The sequence below is a fragment of the Cygnus olor genome, chromosome 2, assembly GCF_009769625.2.
Source record: "Cygnus olor isolate bCygOlo1 chromosome 2, bCygOlo1.pri.v2, whole genome shotgun sequence".
Lineage (NCBI taxonomy): Eukaryota > Metazoa > Chordata > Aves > Anseriformes > Anatidae > Cygnus > Cygnus olor.
The window spans coordinates 130,693,746-130,712,543 of NC_049170.1; the positions used below are offsets into that span (position 1 = coordinate 130,693,746).

Sequence of the window (18,798 nt, forward strand, 5' to 3'; positions counted from 1 at the left end):
CTGGCAAAATATCTTAAGTTTGTCTGAGACTTGTGTTGCAAGAGGCAGTTGAGAAGTAATCTGCCTTGACCCCTTTTCAGAAGCAAGGTTAAAGATGTGAGTAATGCTCTGGGAACAAGCAGTACAATATATTTTCTTTCCTCTACCTTGCCAGTACGTAACTCTTGGCAGTACTGTTTTTTTTTCCTGTCACATTACTTAACATAAGCAACAAATCCAGCTCTAAGAGCAAACCAGATTGTATCAGTAGATTACCAGTGCTCTCTTTACGATCCTTGAAAGCTCTGGCCTAATCGCTTATCTGATCTACTTTCTGGCTTTTTTTTGAATTGATCTGAATAAGCAGTCAGTGTCAGAAAAGTTGGGGGAGAAAGCAGTCCTATTGCTTTTCTTCTTCCTTTGGCACTGCTTTTGGTGGTAATATGTATGAAGAAAACAGAAGCTGAATTCATTACAGGTAACTGTCTACTGTGCAGTTTTGTATCCTTTCCACTCATGCACCCTGCCGCCGTACCCCTTTCTAGAGCGACCTGTTCAACAGCTCAAATCACTGAGCTTCTCGATCTTTTCCCGCTCCTTTCTTGAGGAGTCTCCTTTGCTTCCCAAAAGTTCAGCTTATTTCTGCTTATAGAAAAAAACAAAACTATGTCCAACTAAGGATGTTCCTGCTCACGTGTTCTTCATGGTGATATTCCCCTACCTGTTGCCCTGAAAACTGAAATTCAGCATCTGACTTGAAGTTATCCTTTTGCCTGAGAAGTTAAAATGTAAAAGCCTTCCATGAAGTTCTTCCGTTGTGTAAAAGCCCACACGACCACTTCATGGTATTTGGAACAGCCTTAATCTCTTCTCAGACTGACACGATGAGAGTTTTAATGCTGATAGTTAATCAGTTTGTGTTCTGTTTTATTATTGGTATTATTTTGGTTTGTGGTTTGCTTTTTTTTTTTTTTTTTTTTAAGGTCAGGTTGCTAATAGAAGCCTCTTCTCCACGCAGGGTGGAAGCATGGGTGGATGTTGGAGGCTAGCTGACATTTGAATGATTAACCTACGCTTATTTTAGGAATGAACAAAGCTGTAAAAAGCTGTCCTTAGATTAGGGGAAGGCTGTGGTCAGATGAACTGGTCTGAAGATACAGATTATTGCTTCTAATTACCCTGTTTTTTGGCCTTTCTCACTACTGTGTGGATTCTGCTGTGCCCCCCACCCCTCCCACCTGGTCTGCCCCCACAGCTGCATATGGAGTTGCTTTCAGTCTCCTGTCAAAATCATCTGGGGTTGTGTTAACTTGACAGGAACAACTTGGGTGGTGACTACAGCTGCAGGTTTGAGAGGAGCCGCAGCCTGGGTGGGAGGACTGGGAGAGGGCGCTGCGAGCCCCTGGGGTTTGTGGCATCCCGCACGTGGCTCAGCAGCAGTCGGGAGCTGATGGGGCTGTCGGCCGCGCGTCCACCTTGGGGCAACTACTGGAGCCTAGGCGCTGCGCTTCGTTACGTGTAATTCATGTCTTCCCTGTGTGGACGAGCCATGAGATGTTAAAAATGCCTTTTTAGTGTTTTAAGCCTGTTAGATGTGTGCTCAATCTAGAAAGTAGGTTTTCTGGGTCAACAAATTATTTTGAGAAGGAATAAGCATTAGGTTTAATTATGATCGGCTTAATCCTGTGTTCCGCAGAGGCTGAGATGTCTGTAGCAACCTCTTATCTCTTGTGGTATCTATACCAGTGTTCTTTCATGTTATAGCAGGTCTTCTCTTCAAATTGGAGGTAGACAGACTTAATAGCTTTTTATCTGTACTAGACTACAGCTCTGAAGTCTCTTTGGCTCTGTGCCGGGCCTCATGCTAAGATCTAGGTCTCCCGAGGGGTTTGAGGTCCTAACTTCCCTCAAAGTTCGATACCAGCTGCGAGCGCAGATGTTCCTCGTGAAATTCCCCGTGTGTTCTCCTAGATCCATAAGAACCATCAAAGTGACAGTGTTATACATGTGCTTGGCTTGGTAGACCTTTTACTTATGGCCAGTCTTTGTATGCTTATTTTGAAGGAGGTTGTGTGATACTGCCTGTACACAGCATATGCGTTACACCTGCGAGCAGTCAAGGCCTTGGTCTGCTGATCTTGCAGGTCCTCCTAAAACGGGAGGGGACGAGGACTGATTAAAATACTTTAATTGTTGCTCTTCCACTGTACAGCTAGAGACAGGACAGTTTGGGGGAGGGAGGGATAAAACCATGAAGAAAAGTTCTAACGTTTTAAACAAATTATAAAAGGCGTTTTGCCTTTCTATTAGCTCCTGAAGTCTGCTTTAATTTGGAGGCTTTTAGCCTTGAAGTCATCATCCTAGCTTTTGCCTGGAGCTGTACAGCGCTGCTTCCTCACTAATCCTGTCTCGCATATTACAGAAGGAAGGTTTAGTGCTCACCTCAAAGGAATGTGTAGTTGGCATGCCTATGGGGTATCTGTTCTATTGCTTGAGCTGTTGAGATGGCGCTGCGGGAGTATATAGCTTCAGGTTAGCGTAAGGACTTCTTGCCTCTTTTGGACGTAATGACAGCTATTGGAGTTTGTAGTTTAAAAGGTTTTTGTTAAAATGTTGTCCTCATTGTTTTCTTCTAAGGTGCAGGGAAGCTTAGTCTTCCCTGGCCCTTTCTCCCCCCAACTCCCCTTCTCTCTCCATGCCAAAATAGCTAGGTGGGTAAGTTAAAATACTGACATTTCTCTTACCTCGTCCATTCAAGCTGTGATTTTTAAAAGCTCAGATGGGTGGAATAGCTTTTTGCTCACTCTGTGGTTTGGCAGTCACAGTACAGCCTTGCTTATCATTTGCCGTTGTGTAAAGGACATGGCAGAATTCTAGGTTTCCTATTTGTTAATTTATGTCCTTTTGAACTGTCGTCTTCTCATGTTGCAGCTGCAATTGCTGCTGCCAACTGTAATACTGCTTGAGTGTTAAATAAAGCTGATATCTATGCCTAATGCTGTAAGGATAGATAATTTGTACTTTTCTCCAATAAAACGGTAAGTTATGAGTGTTTCAGTGTGCTGCTTATACTGCTGGCTGTTATGAAACTGTAGTTTACACTGAGAGAAGTTCCTTTCCCAGAAAAATCCTTGGAATGAGCAGTATGGGGACAAGTGAAAAAGTCTTTGGACCATGAAGACCTACAGTCTCAGGGTGGAAAGTAAAAATAGATACATTTGCTGTGAAGTCCTTCTCGAGGTTTCTGACAGGAGTGATGTTGGGAATCCAGTGTGGTGAGGATCTCAGCACCATCCAGACAAATAAAAGGAAATCTGCCAGTTTCCATTGCAGTTTGTTTATTTAACAGTTATGTGCCTGTGAGGAAAGTAATGGATTTATGAGTTCATGTTTTCCAGCAAACTCCTGTCTTGGGGGGGAAGATTGATTTGCTCTCTTGCCAGGAGAGTCTTTGACCTACAAATACAATTCTGTCAAATGCCTAGTGCAGTTTTTGGTGTACTATTTATAGTCCTTTTCTGTGTGATATATAATAGTGATTCTGTATTCACTCATGCAAATATTACTTGTTACAAAAGTGTGGAATTAAAACAAGCGAATATCTTTTTCTTTTCAAGGCATTGTTTGCTTCTGACTAATTTTGTTCTTTTAAAGGGGGTAAAAAGCCTACAAAGGCCATACAAACTGCAGGAAGAGCTCGTCTAAAGACCAAATGTAAACCCACAAACTGGTGTTTCAAGCTGGTATATTTCTAGTAATTATGGTCTCTTGAATTGATGTGGTTATAGAGCAATGGGGGTGATTATTCAAAAAAGGGTTTAGACATAGCTGTAGGATACTTTGTATAAATAAAGGTATGTAAAACACTTTGTATACCACTGAGATAGTTTAAAGCAATAAAGCAAATCACGCCTGTAGTAGAAAACATGTACATTTGTACCAACTAGTAGACTGCCTGTGGTAGGCCAGATGAAGTCACTGCACTTAGTAGTTCTAAAGAGAAACCACTGGAAAACTTTTTAGCACTGGCGTGATGATAGCGAGGGAATAACTATCCTTACCATAAAAGTTCCTGTGGTCTGAAAAAGGCTTTGAATTTTTTTCAGGTTGGGGTTGAAAAAATGATGCCATGGAGAGCAAGGCGCAAAGATCTAATTTCATTTAAAACAGGAACACAGCTTCCTTCATTTCAGTGCTGAAGATTATGTGAAAGAGGATTATAACCATTACGATTTTAAGGTTTTAAACTTTTTTGTCGCAGTTGAAGAAAGATGCATATTTTAAGATACAAACTGACTGATTAGAAGGAGGGAAGCTGAAGTAATACTGTGTCTGTAATAGGTACTTCAAGTGACTTCAAGTATGGACTGCTGCCGGGTACTTCAAGTGACTTCAAGTACGGATTGCTGCCGGGTACTTCAAGTGACTTCAAGTACGGATTGCTGCCGGGTACTTCAAGTGACTTCAAGTATGGACTGCTGCCAGAATCTTGGCCAAAAGAAGCTTGGGAAAATGGCAAGTATATCTGATACAGAGCAGGTTGTTTTTTGTCGCTGATAGGAGTTCTTGTGTGTCACTGCAGGTAATATTTGATTAACTTCCACAGAGATTTATTAGATTGTGTGTTTACATAATCTTCTCCCACTTCATTTGCCCTTTTGCATAATGTAAATAAGGCTACTTCTTTGGAGTGAGAGAGAGAGAGGAATTCAAACATAAGGGAAAGTTAAAACAGAACGTGACCTATATTGACTCTTGTATTGTGCCTGAATATGAAGGTACCTGAAGTCTTTAGTTGTCTGATAGCTTTTTTGTAAGCTAGCTACAGATTAAATAGGCTTTAAAATTGAACGCTTATTTAACTTTGTATCTTTGTATATAATTTTAAAAGCAGATCTCAGCATACTTCCTAATATTAAAAAAAAAAAAAAAAAAAAAAACTTAGTCACAGTATCGGCTTTAAATACAATACAGACATAACTAAAGCCCTCTTCAGTCAACTTTGTGGTGTGTAGCCTACCCTTTTGCAGCTTGTGTGTCTTATTTATTCAAGTGAGCAATTATCTGTAATTATTTTCTGTCTGAAAACATTTGGAATGTACCAAAAAAACACCATGTTAAACTGTTATTGCTAGATCATCAAAATATGCAGTCTTGCTTTAAAAAAAAAAAAAAAAAAAGAGGACCTTGAGGATGCATAAGATCGGGTAACAGTAATTCCTGCCTCTGTACGACTTTGAGATATCACTGGTATGTGGTTTATGGTTTACTTCAGATATTTTTGGTTTTACAATGGAAGAAATTGGGTCATCAGAAGGTGAAACTCACTAGTGGGTAAAGGATTCAAACTCAGGTCTTTTGAGGTCCGCCTGTTATTAGGCTGTTAAGTTCCCATACATCTTACAGCCCTGATGTCTGTGTGTCTGTCTGTCATACTTCAACAGAAGTATATAAAACTACAATTCAAACCCCTTTTTGAACTTCTTTTTTTTCCATGTAACCCCTTACATGACATCATGGTGACATGCAGCTTGCATGGGTGCTCAGATACACCAAGACAGATTTTTGAATGCTAGCAAAATTTAACTTCCACATTATGATGGAAATTAATTTTTGAAGCTTTTTAAATGGAAGGCATTATCTTAGATAGAGGTGTGCACGTAACAGACTAGTTTTGCTTTCTTCCTGCCAGCTTGCAAGTTAGAAACTCTCGTACATAGTCACGTGGCAATAGAGCTTTTCGGATGCTTCCTTTGTAGATGGTTACAATCACGTTCGTAAATTCTTATCTCACCTTTCTCAAAACCTTTGTATTCCTGTGTGGCCATCTTCATAACTGTCACAGCATCCTGTACCTTTCTATGTCATATAGCAAGAGGTAGCTGTAGTAAACCTTGGTTTTGCAGATAACCTTTGAGCAAGCTGTGTTGTCCCTGGTCCAAGCAATGTTAATAGCTCTCTTTTTCAGAAGAAAGAACTGGGATATTGCTAATTCCAGAAGTTTTTTATGCTCTCACTATTTCTTCTGCCGTTAGACCAAGTTAGATTTTAGGGAGAGGCTAAGTAAGTTCTAACAGAGTAATCTAAACCAATACCTTACCCTTTTAGCTATTCCAGAATTATGCTACCTTTTACTATCCTCTTTTTTTTTTTTTCAATATTCATTCTTGCTTGGTTATATTTGTTTTTCCTTTCATATAGATTCAGATCTTAGGGCAGGCACTTCTTGCACTTAGTTCTAAATAAATTATTGGGAGAGAAGATCATAACTTTCTAAATGTCACAGTTACAGTGTTTCTAATCTTGAATAAAGTGTTTTCTGGTATAGATGACTTCTGGGAAGTGTAATACTGTTAATCTGTAGTTAACTCACTCTGACTCATGAAATAACACTACTTTTTCAAAGAATTGATCTGTACTCCTGTGCTTAAAATTCCTTGTTTACAATAAGGTATTTTTCTAGCAAGATCATACGTGCTGGACCCACCGGTAGTTGTGGTTTTCTGCAGGCAGGCATTGTTCTGATTTGGCTGATGAAAAGTCACGTGGGTGCTTTATTGTTTTGGCACCTGCTTATTTTTGTGCACCAGGCAGAACATAATGAAATAATCTTGTGTTTCATCATCTTTTCTCCTGATGGCTTATTTTCTTGTAGGCGATTCCTCTGCTTTAATCATGAACAAGTTGAAGTGTCCACACTGTAATTATGTAGCCAAATACAGAAGAACACTAAAGAGACACTTGCTCATTCACACAGGCGTGAGATCATTCAGTTGTGACATCTGTGGGAAGCTGTTTACTCGGAGAGAGCACGTAAAGAGACATTCCTTGGTAGGTAACATCTGTGTGTGTGTGTGTGATGCACATGTACAAGCGGGGTCGTCATTACATTGTGACAAATGTAAAACTGTTTTATATTAATCTGAAATGGATGAAGATAAATGCCTCTGTCATAACTGCCTCATATTCTTACTCCATGCAGTAAGTGCATACAGTAGAATGCAGTACCAATTAAGACAGTCTCTGGAATTCTGATAGATAATTTCATGATTACTTTGAAAGGATCGTGAGAGTTGCAGGATATGCAAGTATCCTGTAGATAACGAAAGGAAATTTTGCTGTAATGTTACAGCAGTAGAATAGCACATCTGCATATTCTGTGATGTTGCACCACCATTTTCTGTGAGGACACCCTGTTAATCAAGAATTGCACATCTTGGGGTAGTTCTGAAATACTTACTTCACAACTAGACAATGCTATAGTGTATGATGTGCTTTAAGATTTGGGTTAGAATGAAAAGTATGTGAGATACAGACAGTAAATAAATACCCCTCTGAATTGACATTCTACAAGTACCATATACTCAACAGTTGAGCTTACCTGTTGCATAATTGGGAATCAATTTGAGTACTACTTATCTGAAGGTTCAGAGAGCCTATTATCTGTCTTGGGTATTTAGCAGGTACTTTCTAGTCTGTAAGGAAACAGGTGAGATTTCATTATTATATTTACTGTATAGCATCTAAGGTGTGTTTTAGGGGAGTAACAGAAGTAAGATGATATTGGTAGTGGGAAGGTGGTAGCATTTCTCCAAGCTGTGATCTCAAAAATAAAACAAAAAACAACAAAAAACTCATTTTGCACATACTCAAAATAGGCTACTACGTGGAATAGAGTAATTTGAGCTTTTTCTCCATTTTGATGTCTTTCCTCAGTCCTTTGAGAATCAGTGAGTCAGCTTATGAAGGTTTTCCACGAAGTCTGTGTAGCCTCCTTGCTTTTGCCCTGTGGTTCCCAAATGAGTAGAAAATGTGGTTGTGAGCTTTCAGGTTTTCATGTGGATGCAGTAAAGAGCTGTTGGTGCAAGTCGTCTTAACTTTCCTTTCTGTCCTGTGCTGTCATAAAATAGACTTTCTGTTAGCCAGTAATATTTTCAAAAGTAAATGATAATGGGAGTCATAAGAATATAATTCTAGATGATGCTTAAGACCACTGTAGTAATCTACAGTTTTCCTTAAACTGTCGTACAGGTAGACAAGGCATATGTGACAAGGCATATGTTAATAGTTCCCAAGTAAATTTTAGAACTGCCATCTTTCTTACATTCTGCTTCACTTCTCTCACCTTAAATACACCTTTCCAGTCTGAATCTGCTCCCTCTCGTCCTGCTGGTATGGGCCACTGCGTGAAGGCTTAGATGCTTGAAGGGACAGGAGTACCTATGATGTTATTGAGCCTGAAGGACACTGTTCTGTAGCATGTGTAGGTGACTGCAGTGATGGATGTGGTGATGGTATGTGGCTTTTTTTGGCTGGGCAGAGGAAGTAAGGTTGTTATTGCCTTATTGTTGGTGATACCGTGTGTCCCAGGAGCTAATCTGCTTCTTCCTCCAGAAGATAGTAACAGTAGGTTGTAGTTGTTGTACAAGGATAAGTAGAGTTGGACTTTAGGTTTCTGTCCTGTCATATCTGACCAGTTTTTTTAAGCTAAGGAAGTTTTACATCCAGGAAAGGAGGTGAAGTCAGACAAAGCGAAAATCACTATAAAATGAACTCAGTTGAGCTCCGCTGAAGGATTCGGAACTTTTTTTTTTTTGCCATTCAAGGAACGCCTCAGGCATTTTTTGCTTTATGTGAAACAGTATCATAACAAGCCTAGATGCTGGGGAAAAGGGAAAAAAAAGAAAACAAGTTGTATCAATTGTACAGATTAAGAGGGACTGAAGTAACTATTTGTATCTTGACCTTGCTTTTTTTCCTCATGTGGGTGGTACTTTCTCTTTTATCTGAAAGAGCAACTTTTTCAAGGTGACCTCAAATGGGGTATTTAAGCACATAATTGTAACCTGCTGTGTGGACTCCAGACAAGAAAAAAGCCTTCAACTTCATTTTTTTCCAAGACAACAACTATTGTTTATTGTTGCCCAGTTGAATTACTTGTAAGAGTAACGTACTCTTGAATTCATTTCTCCCTGTTCTTAAAATGTATAACAGCAACTACTCTGTTAGAATTGCATTATTGGCTAAATATTAAAATTTATGTTTAGTCAAGGTAGTCAACAGTGGTCTTCTAACTTTGCACACAGGCTCACTCAACGTCAAGGACAGAAAATTCAAACGGGAGTGAAAAGGTGTTGTCGCCTTTGGTTTTGCTTGGCTGGCTTGGGGCTGGGGGGTGTAAAAGGGGGATCTTGATCTTTCAACTCAAACAGAATTTAAACTCCTGCTTGTTTATAATTTTTTTGGGCTTAAAATTGTAATGGCAATTTTCTAAATGAGCAGCATGTCTGTTATGATACTGAGCACAACATAAGCGCTTGTACTTGTTCTTAGTGCCATTTGGTGTCTTGGTCTGAACTGTGAGCAGTTGTAAAATGAATGCTCACCTACTTACTGGACAGGCAGCTATTCAGCTACCCACTGCACAGTAAGGAGGTGGCTTAGTTGTGGGAATAGCTGATGTAGTGAGTATGGAGCTCTAGCACTGCTCTTCCTCTGAACAGTGTTGAGGTAAAAAAAAAAAAAATGTTTTTTGTTAGTAATTAGTACTAGAATACTACTGTTAATATGTACAAGCACAATCTGATGTACGTATTTTCACCTTGTAATCTTTCTCTTCCTTAGGTGCATAAAAAGGATAAAAAGTATAAATGTATGGTGTGTAAGAAGATCTTTATGCTAGCAGCCAGCGTTGGAATAAGACATGGATCTCGACGCTATGGAGTTTGTGTAGACTGTGCAGATAAATCTCAACCTGGAGGGCAAGAGGGAGCAGACCAGGTGCAGGACACAGATTTCCCTAGGGATGAAGAATACGAGGAAAATGAAGTGGGAGAAGGTGATGAGGAGCTTGGTGATGATGTAGAAGAACAGAATGACCAGTCTCGATGGGATGAATCTGGGGAAGTTTGTATGCCTTTAGATGACTGACAAGAGCATATGGCTTCAGGGTGCCGGAAATGGACGCTATACGGATTGACTATTTGAATTTCTGGACTGAAGGCTTGCGAAATATGGTACAGGCTGGATGGTAGTTATGTTGCTGTGAAAAATGTAGGGTCAAAGCCTTATAGCAAAAAAGGATTATTAATTTTTTTATGATATTTGCACAGGACTGTACAGCATACAACCATTTGGTTGAATTATACAGAGTCCTCACATCTACAGTCAGTTATCAAAAGAAAAATGTATTTTTTATTATTTATAGGATATAGCTACTTGGGTCCTATTCAGACATAGTAGTAACTGTACTTACGTTACACATTCATGTATCTGTTAACATGAATGGAGAAAATTGCAACTTGGTATGGAAATACAAAGACAGCTTCCCCAAATCCACTCATACTTTATTAATGAACCAGTGAAGCTAATTTGGGATAGTGGCTTTGTTCCCACAAGCATGTCTTTGCCATACAAACCTTACCTCTCCCGTACTCTGATAGGTGAAAGCCAATTACTTAAATATGCATCACAGATAATGCCAACACCTTATTGAAATTTGGTTTTAAAACTTTTGGCTCTAAGCCAGCAGGTGGTACAGGTGATAAGCACTGGAGATGTTAATGATGGCATTAATTTAGAGTCTGTTTCTTCACAATTTTGAATTTTCGAGAAAGTTGCTATTGACTTATCAGTTCCAAAATAATCTTGCAGAAGAAATGACCAATTATTAATTTAATAGACTGATCAGAGCATGGGTAACTCTTCTGCCACTTAGTCAAAAGAGATAGTCATGCTAAAAAGTATCTGATGTAATAAAGCTTCCTTTTCCCTCTAAGGTTCCCCTCACTCCCCAAACTTTTTGACTCCCCTGCTGTATACCTCAGTCCCACAAAATGAAAATACAAGAAATGGAGAAAGTGTCATATTAAACAACTTTTTGGTATATAATTTCTTGTCCGCTTTTTGGCTAGTTTATGTGATATGAATTGGACACTAGGCTATTGTGCCCATCGTCTGTCATTAAAATGAACACAAACTATTTTTTATTCTTTTGTATTTAATGGGATATTGCTAGCGTTTAATATAAATCAATTACATTTAACTTGTTGACTTAATTTGCTGGATTTTTTTTAAAGAAAACAAAACAAAGTCCAAAGCAAAATAATGCTCTTTGAGTTGTCTTTTTCAGGATGATATGCTCCCTATACTCTTTGTTTCAAATTTTCTATGAGGCATTTAAACTTGAATTTTTGTAGCCATGTGGATTTTTTTTTCTTAAGCTTGTAATATTGTACCAATGATTTCAGGCCTCTTTCACAGGGAGGGGAGGGCATTACATCTTTATCTTAAACTCTTCGGTGTTGTCTAGAGTAAGGCAAATGAATTCAGGCAATCATTGGAACAATACATCTGATGTGCTGTTATGTCACAATGAGTAAATATGCAGAGCATTTATCATAACACATAGCTAGGCCAGTGTGACAGTACTGTATAAAAACCAATCAAGGGTCACCATATTCTTCAGCTTTGTTTAATTTTAAAATGAGTATATTTTTTTCCTATTTTATATCAGGTAACTAAATTATGCTAGTTGTGTGGATAACTTTGAACTATGCTTTGACGGACAGAATCTTAATGGTGCTCCATCTGATCAAAGTTGGTATGTATTTAAAGAGACAAGCTTTACTGTTGTCCTTTACATCAGTAGAACAGTAACATAATGTTAAGACATTGTTTTTGCTGATTGAAGCTGAGATAAGTTTGAACTACAGTTATATGGGAATTAAAATACTTTTTTATCATCAATTTGTTTCATTGTTAGTTTCCACATTATTGTAAACCTGACAAATGATTAGTTTTTTGGGGGCGGGGTGGGCGGGTGGGGTGCTTTTTTTTCTTTTACACTGAAGAACACATCTTATTCTCATTGTTCTAGACTGAAATGAGTAATGTGTAATTCTGGTGGGGTCCAAAGTAGAAATTAGTTGGGCAAAGATGATATGAATGAAAAAGTATTTTAAACGTTTAAGTAATGTTCTGCTTTGTGAATATGTAAGTATAGCATAAAGATTTTTCCATCCCATTTATCCCCTTTAAAACCATAGTTTACAATTGGTAGATCTGTCTATATATATAAATATATATATATATATGAAATTCACCTAAATCTGCTTTATTAGAATACCGCTCACTTAATGCTTAGAAACTGGACCTGGCTCTACACTCTTAATGTATCTTCCTTTTGTTTTTTGTTTATTTTGTTTGTTTTCATTTGTTTTTTTTATTTTTTTCCCTTGAGGTATGAACTTTTTCTCTTGGAACTGAATCTTCTTTTACTACTTAAATCATTTATGTATATCTGGTAAATTATGACCAAATTTGTTGTTAGACTGCATACAGTAAATTGAAATATACACTTGGTACACTACAGAATTGTTGTGCTTTTATTCTGGTTACCTTTGCAAAAGCAGGATTTATTAGAAATCAGTGTAATTTATAAGTATTTTGTTCACTGGCCTTAATATACTGTTGCATTGTGACAATCATTGTTTCCTTGGTAATATTTAACTGCTTGCCTTCAGAAGCTGCATGTAATTGCTCTTGGTAGGGTTGGAGGGAGAGGGATGACTACTGAAATGTGATGCTAGCTCTTTAGGAAATGGTGTGAAATAGTTTAATGGAGATCCACTCTTCTCATGCTGGAGAAAAAAATTCGGTTGCTATCTGCTGTCTTTATTTTCTGATTGGTTTGTTCAGATGCTATTTTAAATATATTACTTTGATTGGGGAGCTCTAAATTAATAGATGAATTTCCTAATAATTACCTTAAAGGGGATAGCTCAAATTTCTTTACTGGTGTAAAAAGTAGGAAGAAATTTGTTTGCACTCGAAATCATCTTCCTCTTAAGAAATGCTGGAGCTATGCTGTAGTAAATATGCCAATTTTAAAATTAGAAGAAAAAGGGTACTGCCCTGATAGTGTCTCCTGTATCAAATTAAACCATCTAGAAATGTATCTAGTTTTGCTTTTTGTCTTCTGATGAAATACTTTTCAAACCAAACACGAGAGTTGCTTGTTTGGGGCAATGCCATGCAAGAGCAGGTTTCTGAAAAGAATCCCGCATGTTAAAGACAGACAAATGCAGAATTCTGGTGTTAGGATTCCCCCCTTTCTGTGGCTGTTCTGTTGTAAAGAAATGCTGTGGAGAAGGTGGGTCTTCTCGGTTGTGTTCTGGTGATTGTCTTCTAGAAAGAAATGCGCAGAGCACTTTCTGGCAGGAAGCTGTGATGCAAGACCGAATGAAATCACTAAGTAAATTCACCTTGATTAGAAGTCCCTGTCAAAGTAAGTGTAATTGAAGGAAGACAAACAACTTAAAAATGTGCCTTACGCCTATGTGGAATTAGTTACTACAAGCGTTTTCCAGTTGTAATGTCAGACGCAGCTTGCAGGCAAAATGGTTTTTTTTCAATTGCATGTAACGTTTGTGTATTTAAACTAACAAGCAGATCTTCTAGTAAAAAAAAAAAAAATCTGAAGTGAAAACAGTTTTGAAAGCTGAAGATGATGCTTGGTTGCCAGTACCATGATGCACCCTAAGAAATAGGGGTTAGAATTATTGGTCCTAATAAGTGCGTTGTTACTTTGCAGATGCATATACTTCTGCCAATGCACAGTTTTGAGTTCCTTATTGTCTGTCCCCATTCCTTCTGAAAAGAATGAGCATTATCAGGTGAAGAAAACTTTGGGACCAGAACAGTGGAATCTGAATGGCTTTTAGTTGTGTGGTTCACCACAGTAATTCTGGTTAGCAGAAGATGCTTTCTTTGCCTAGCTTTAAGTTGATAAGTCTTTTAATTTAATTCTTTAATATGGACAGTCTCTCTGGTTTGCTTTCTTGAAGTTTTTTTTCCTCACTTTTCCTGTTTTTGCAGCTTGGTAACACAAGTTTCCCATCTATTCTATAATATTTGTGTAGTGTGCTGACTCCATGCAGATGCAGAGTTCTCTTCACAAGACTGTACATTATTGGGTGGTCCTTTTTACATTTTTATATTTAAATGGCTGTGGAAACTAATGTGAGAAATGAAAAGAAGAAAATTGACACCTACCTCCTCGTCCCCTTTGAAAAACTTGCCATGCCAAAAGAAAGTGAAAAAGGAGAGAGATGTTGAACGCAATGTGATAAGAAAAAGACTCTTGGATTTGAGTTGAGTAGTATCATTCAGTTATTTTAAGGAGTATTTAAGATGCACAATTTGGTGACAGCCTTCTGATGAAGAAAGAAACCCAATTTTGATTTTATTTGTCTTCTCCAGATTGTGGTTTAGGCTCTGCAGCAATAGTACCATTGAGCAGTTTTTCTGGAGGTACTTACCATATACTCTAGTCCTAGTATCCTTCCTCACTGTAGGTGTAATCTGTTACCAGTTCTTTATTTGAGAGATTTGAGTTATATGTGATTTAATAGCACATTACTGAGTTGCACTAAATAGTACGGTAAAGGTTAAATATTGACACAATGGATAAAAAGAAATAAGTTGATTTTCATATAACTTTCAACAAACCTGCAATAAAATAAGCCTTTCTGTAACAAAGACGACATAGGCTTGAAATACAGGGGAAGGAGCATTGGTGAGCCGAAGACTTTGAGGTGTTGAAGATCATGTATGTAATTCACTGTTTTTTTTTAAATGCTTCGTGTTTATATATTATCAGAAGGATAATATGACAAAAAAAAAAAACACTAGAAAATAAAATTAGCTTAAGTACTTTGTATTTAGCATTATTGGAATTGGAATCAAATGTTTAAATTAAGCTAGACATAATGTTTTGCTTACCTGAATTGCTTTGGATAAGCCACTTCAGAATACAGACATAAATAACTTCCTACATATTCATACATAAACAATTCCAAGAATTATGATAGTTTGTGCACCAGTTTTTAATTTATACTGCAAATGAATTTAAAAAAAAAAAAATCCATTCCATCTGTTTTTTCTGTGCCGTGCCTATTCACCCTCCATAAGTAGATGCAGAGAGACTTCTTCAGATGTGTGTTAACATACAATTATTTCCTGCAAATGACTTAATCTCTGCTTCTGATGTATAGAATTTAAGGTTATAGATTAAACTTCATTCATAATAAGGCAAATCATTTTAAGGTAACTAATAGACATGTACCAGAATCCTAAAAAATATCTACCTAAAACTGGATTTTAGACAAATTTCAGCTCAATGTTGAGAAGATCACTTAATGGGTGGCTTAGACGTAGCCTGATGCATACTGAAGAGATTGGCCCCCTTCAGAAATGGTCATTCCGTGTGAGCCCCAAACCTTTGCCATGGTGTTTTTTTTTTCCTTTTTTCCAGCCTCATGAAGCTCAGGTGATTGGAAAAGGTATTTTCACCTACATTTCTCAAAAACTTCTAGGCTGATTGATGCTGGATGTGTTTAAACTGATACTTACCCTTCTGTCATCTTCCTAAATGAACGTTACCTTCATGGGGTTATGCACAAGTGGATTCCTTCAGTTGTTCAAAAAGTGATCAGCCCTTTGTCAGTTCTGTCAAGGACTTGAGAATTTCAGCGTTTTGTTTGCCCTCTAGAGAAAGTGTTAAGTTCTGTGTCCTCGATAGATGTCTGCTTGTACCTCTTGACTTGGATGCTGGGGTTTTGTGAGGGCTCCCTGATGAGCTTTTCCTATTCGGTAGCTCTGCACAGCTTTCTATCTGATATGCAGAGAAGATGTATAAGGAAATTATGGGAAAGAATAGCTCTGGTTTGGGGATTTGGTTTGGGTTACTGGAAAGTAACTTGTAGGCCGTTAAACTTCTGCATTACTTTTGAAGTCTGAATGGTGTTTTTCAGGGAATTGCTTTAAGCTTTGAATATATTTTCAACTTTTGAATTAAGTGCTATGTAATAATGTGAAACTATGTAATAATGTGAAGTTTTCTTGTTAAATTTATGTAAACTGTTGTTTTGCATGTTAGGAAAATATACTAGGTGACCTTTGTGTGCTAGGTGACCCTGCCTGGCAGGGGCTTGGACCAGATGATCTCCAGAGGTCCCTTCCAACCTCAGGCATCCTGTGATTGTGTGAAAAGAGCTTCAGATTCAACACAATAACATTAACTTCGTAGTTCTAGCTAGAAAGGAGTATCAGGAAAATACATATGTGAAAATTCAGCAAATTCAATCACATTTTATAGGAATTAAAATAAGGATAGTGAGCACCAGTAGAAGATGAACTGCAAAGTTTGTAATAAGATCATGGAACGAGTCGGTGCTGAGTGAAATGGTCTCTAGCAGCTTTCTTAATGGACATAAAGTCTAGCTGCATTCATCAAGGGCAGGAAAAGATGCGTATCTTTGCAGCATGGTTGGATTAATGTTGCTGTAAAACTCTTAACTTGTCAAATGCTGACCTTTGAAAAGGATAGATTTTTGCGTGAAATTTACAAGCAGTCGACCTTGTTTTAGCCCTCTACCTTGGAAACACCTAAAGGACTGGCTGCTAAGAGTTACTAAAACTTGTGCTGAGAAACAGCCCAACTTATTTTCAAATCAAACTAAGAGGTGTGGTTTTTTTGAGAATGTGAGTGATTATGTCATCTTAAAGTCTTTATTTTCCAAATTCATACCGTAGAGGCATAATACTGTTCATTCAAAGATTCACTCTTAAGATTTTTATTGATACTGAATGTCAAAACTGTCAACTTCTAAACCTTATGTTTTTCAAAGAAAAGTTGTAGCGTTAATATTGGAGCTGCATTTGCTTCAAGGTACTATTTGTACGGAGAAAACATTTCAGAGAACTTAGTCTTTATACACGCAGAATGAAACGGAAAAAGTATAATTTTCATGTTCAGATGCAAGAAGCATTTTGTCATTTCTGTGATTTGTTAGAACCAGAAAACCTCATAAGAGGAGTGAGGTGTGATTAATGTCTCTTATCCTTGAAATGCCTCCAGCTTGGAAGGCTTGCTTGTTACCAGGCAGTGTGTGCTGCATCCTCCCAAGATACTGTCTCCTGAGGTTCCGGAGCATTTGAACACACCTAAAGTTCCTTCTTCTGGGAATAGATCGGAAAATATTATCAGTGAATAGATGTGTCATGAAAGAAACCCTACCTGGGGATGTTTTTTCTTGTTTCTAATTGCTGAAATTTAGGAAGAATGTTTCTGAAGTGCTACTTTAATTGAAAGACTCTTTTTTTTACTTTAAGGAACTATTTTGTTATGGAATGCTGATTTGATGAGTGACCTGCATGTGCTCTTTTGAGTGTTGTCATAACTCTTCTCTGTAAGTTGTTCCCTGCATCCACTTGAAAAATTAGACTATTGAGGTCATAGGTTATAATATTAATATGTCTATGCAGACAGCGGATGTCATCTTCTTGCCCAGAAATGTAGGTAATTGGAAAAGGGGGTGGAAGGTTTATCTTTAATTTCTGAGTAACTGTAATTTAGGGAGACGCTTGCTTTTAAAGCTTAATTAGACTTGTTATGCCAAGATATTTATAAACTGCATGGTATATATAACATTAACGAGGAAGTTTGCAAAAGTTACCATTGCCATATTTAACTGTATTTATTCCAAATCTACTGGAGTTTTAACCTCAAGGTCATTTTTGCCTTCATTCCTCTAACATAATCTGCAACTTCATAGCATCTACTCACATTTTAGAACTGGCATGTTATGAATATATAAAGTTCACAAAGCAGCTGGGAATAACTTTTTTTCTGTTCAAAGGTATTTTTCTGCCCCGGATTCTTCCTGGAATGCTGTTTTTCCCTTTCTGGAAGACATGGAAAGGGATATGGTACACAGTGTATGCGTGCATGGGGAAAAAATTGTTAGCTTGTAGGAAAGGCATGTATTCAGACTAGAAACAGACTTTCCTACTGGAATTGTTTTTGTACATTCCTCTGAAGCGTTTTAGTTTTGGACCCTAAATAGTAGTATAAAGAAACCACTAGTCAGTCTGAGCTGATACGCTGATTTTGGTGCTTGTACACCACTTAAGTAAATAAAAATAGGATCTCATTGCAGTGCTACACAGGTCTTAACTGTAGTTATCATTGTTTGCACTGCCTTAATAATATTAGCTACCTAAATGGTATGATCCGATTACGGTATTCGACAGAGCTTTTTAAAAGCCCATTTATTGTCCATTTGTGCTGTAGCCTGCTGGGTAGTCTTGGGGAAGTTATTTCACTCCTGCGTACGTCTTTCTGCAGTTCTGTCGGTGTCTGCCATCTCTGTTCATAAAGCTCTCCGAAGTGCTGAGAGGAGCACTGCTTAAGAACCGAAGTATTGGAGCACCAGTGCAAATCTGTGGTGTCTAATGAGAATTATTGGAGGTTCCTTCTCTTTGATGTACACTTTGAAAAGAATCTAAAACTAAATGTGGTTTTATGTTACCACATCAAATGGTTTAACTGTAGAGTCTCATCATTGTGATGGATGATGACTCATTTCTTTATCATCACAGGCTAAAATCTCAACCAACTGTTCTCTAAGAAACACTTCTACGTGTTTATCTTGCACTAGAGACTTATTTCTGTTCACAGGTTGGAATTCTCCCGTTTTACTCCTAGCCATCTCTTTTTTTCTAGTTCTGTTATCTATCTCTAAAGCGATTGCCCATTTAGATCCACATACTTCCTTTCTCGCTGGAGATGGAGACACAAATGCCCTGGAAAGGAGTTCTGTAGGATGAACCCGAAGTGGAATTAGGGAGAACTGGGGCTGTAATGCTTGACGTGAGCTGATAGCTGCAAAACTTGGTTGCTTTAATTAGTATGATTATTTTGAGGAAGAATTAAACAATAGAATTATAATATTCTTTGACATATATATCTCCTAC

At 37.8% G+C, this 18,798-nt stretch overlaps 1 protein-coding gene and 1 long non-coding RNA gene across 2 annotated transcripts in view; both read left to right on the forward strand.

Annotated features, from left to right (window-relative positions):
- Nucleotides 1-11,723, forward strand: part of ZBTB10 (zinc finger and BTB domain containing 10) — a 28,375-nt gene extending 16,652 nt beyond the window's left edge. The window contains exons 3-5 of the mRNA XM_040546143.1: nt 4,321-4,494; nt 6,635-6,810; nt 9,604-11,723. Of these exons, the coding sequence (XP_040402077.1) occupies nt 4,321-4,494; nt 6,635-6,810; nt 9,604-9,909 (656 nt within the window). The 3' untranslated portion in view covers nt 9,910-11,723. The remainder of the gene's footprint in view (nt 1-4,320; nt 4,495-6,634; nt 6,811-9,603) is intronic.
- Nucleotides 11,724-11,805: 82 nt separating this feature from the next.
- LOC121064534 lies at nt 11,806-17,912 on the forward strand. Its single transcript, XR_005816536.1, has 3 exons — nt 11,806-14,292; nt 17,155-17,231; nt 17,682-17,912. It is a non-coding gene; the product is annotated as an uncharacterized LOC121064534 (long non-coding RNA).
- The last annotated feature ends 886 nt before the right edge of the window (nt 17,913-18,798 follow it).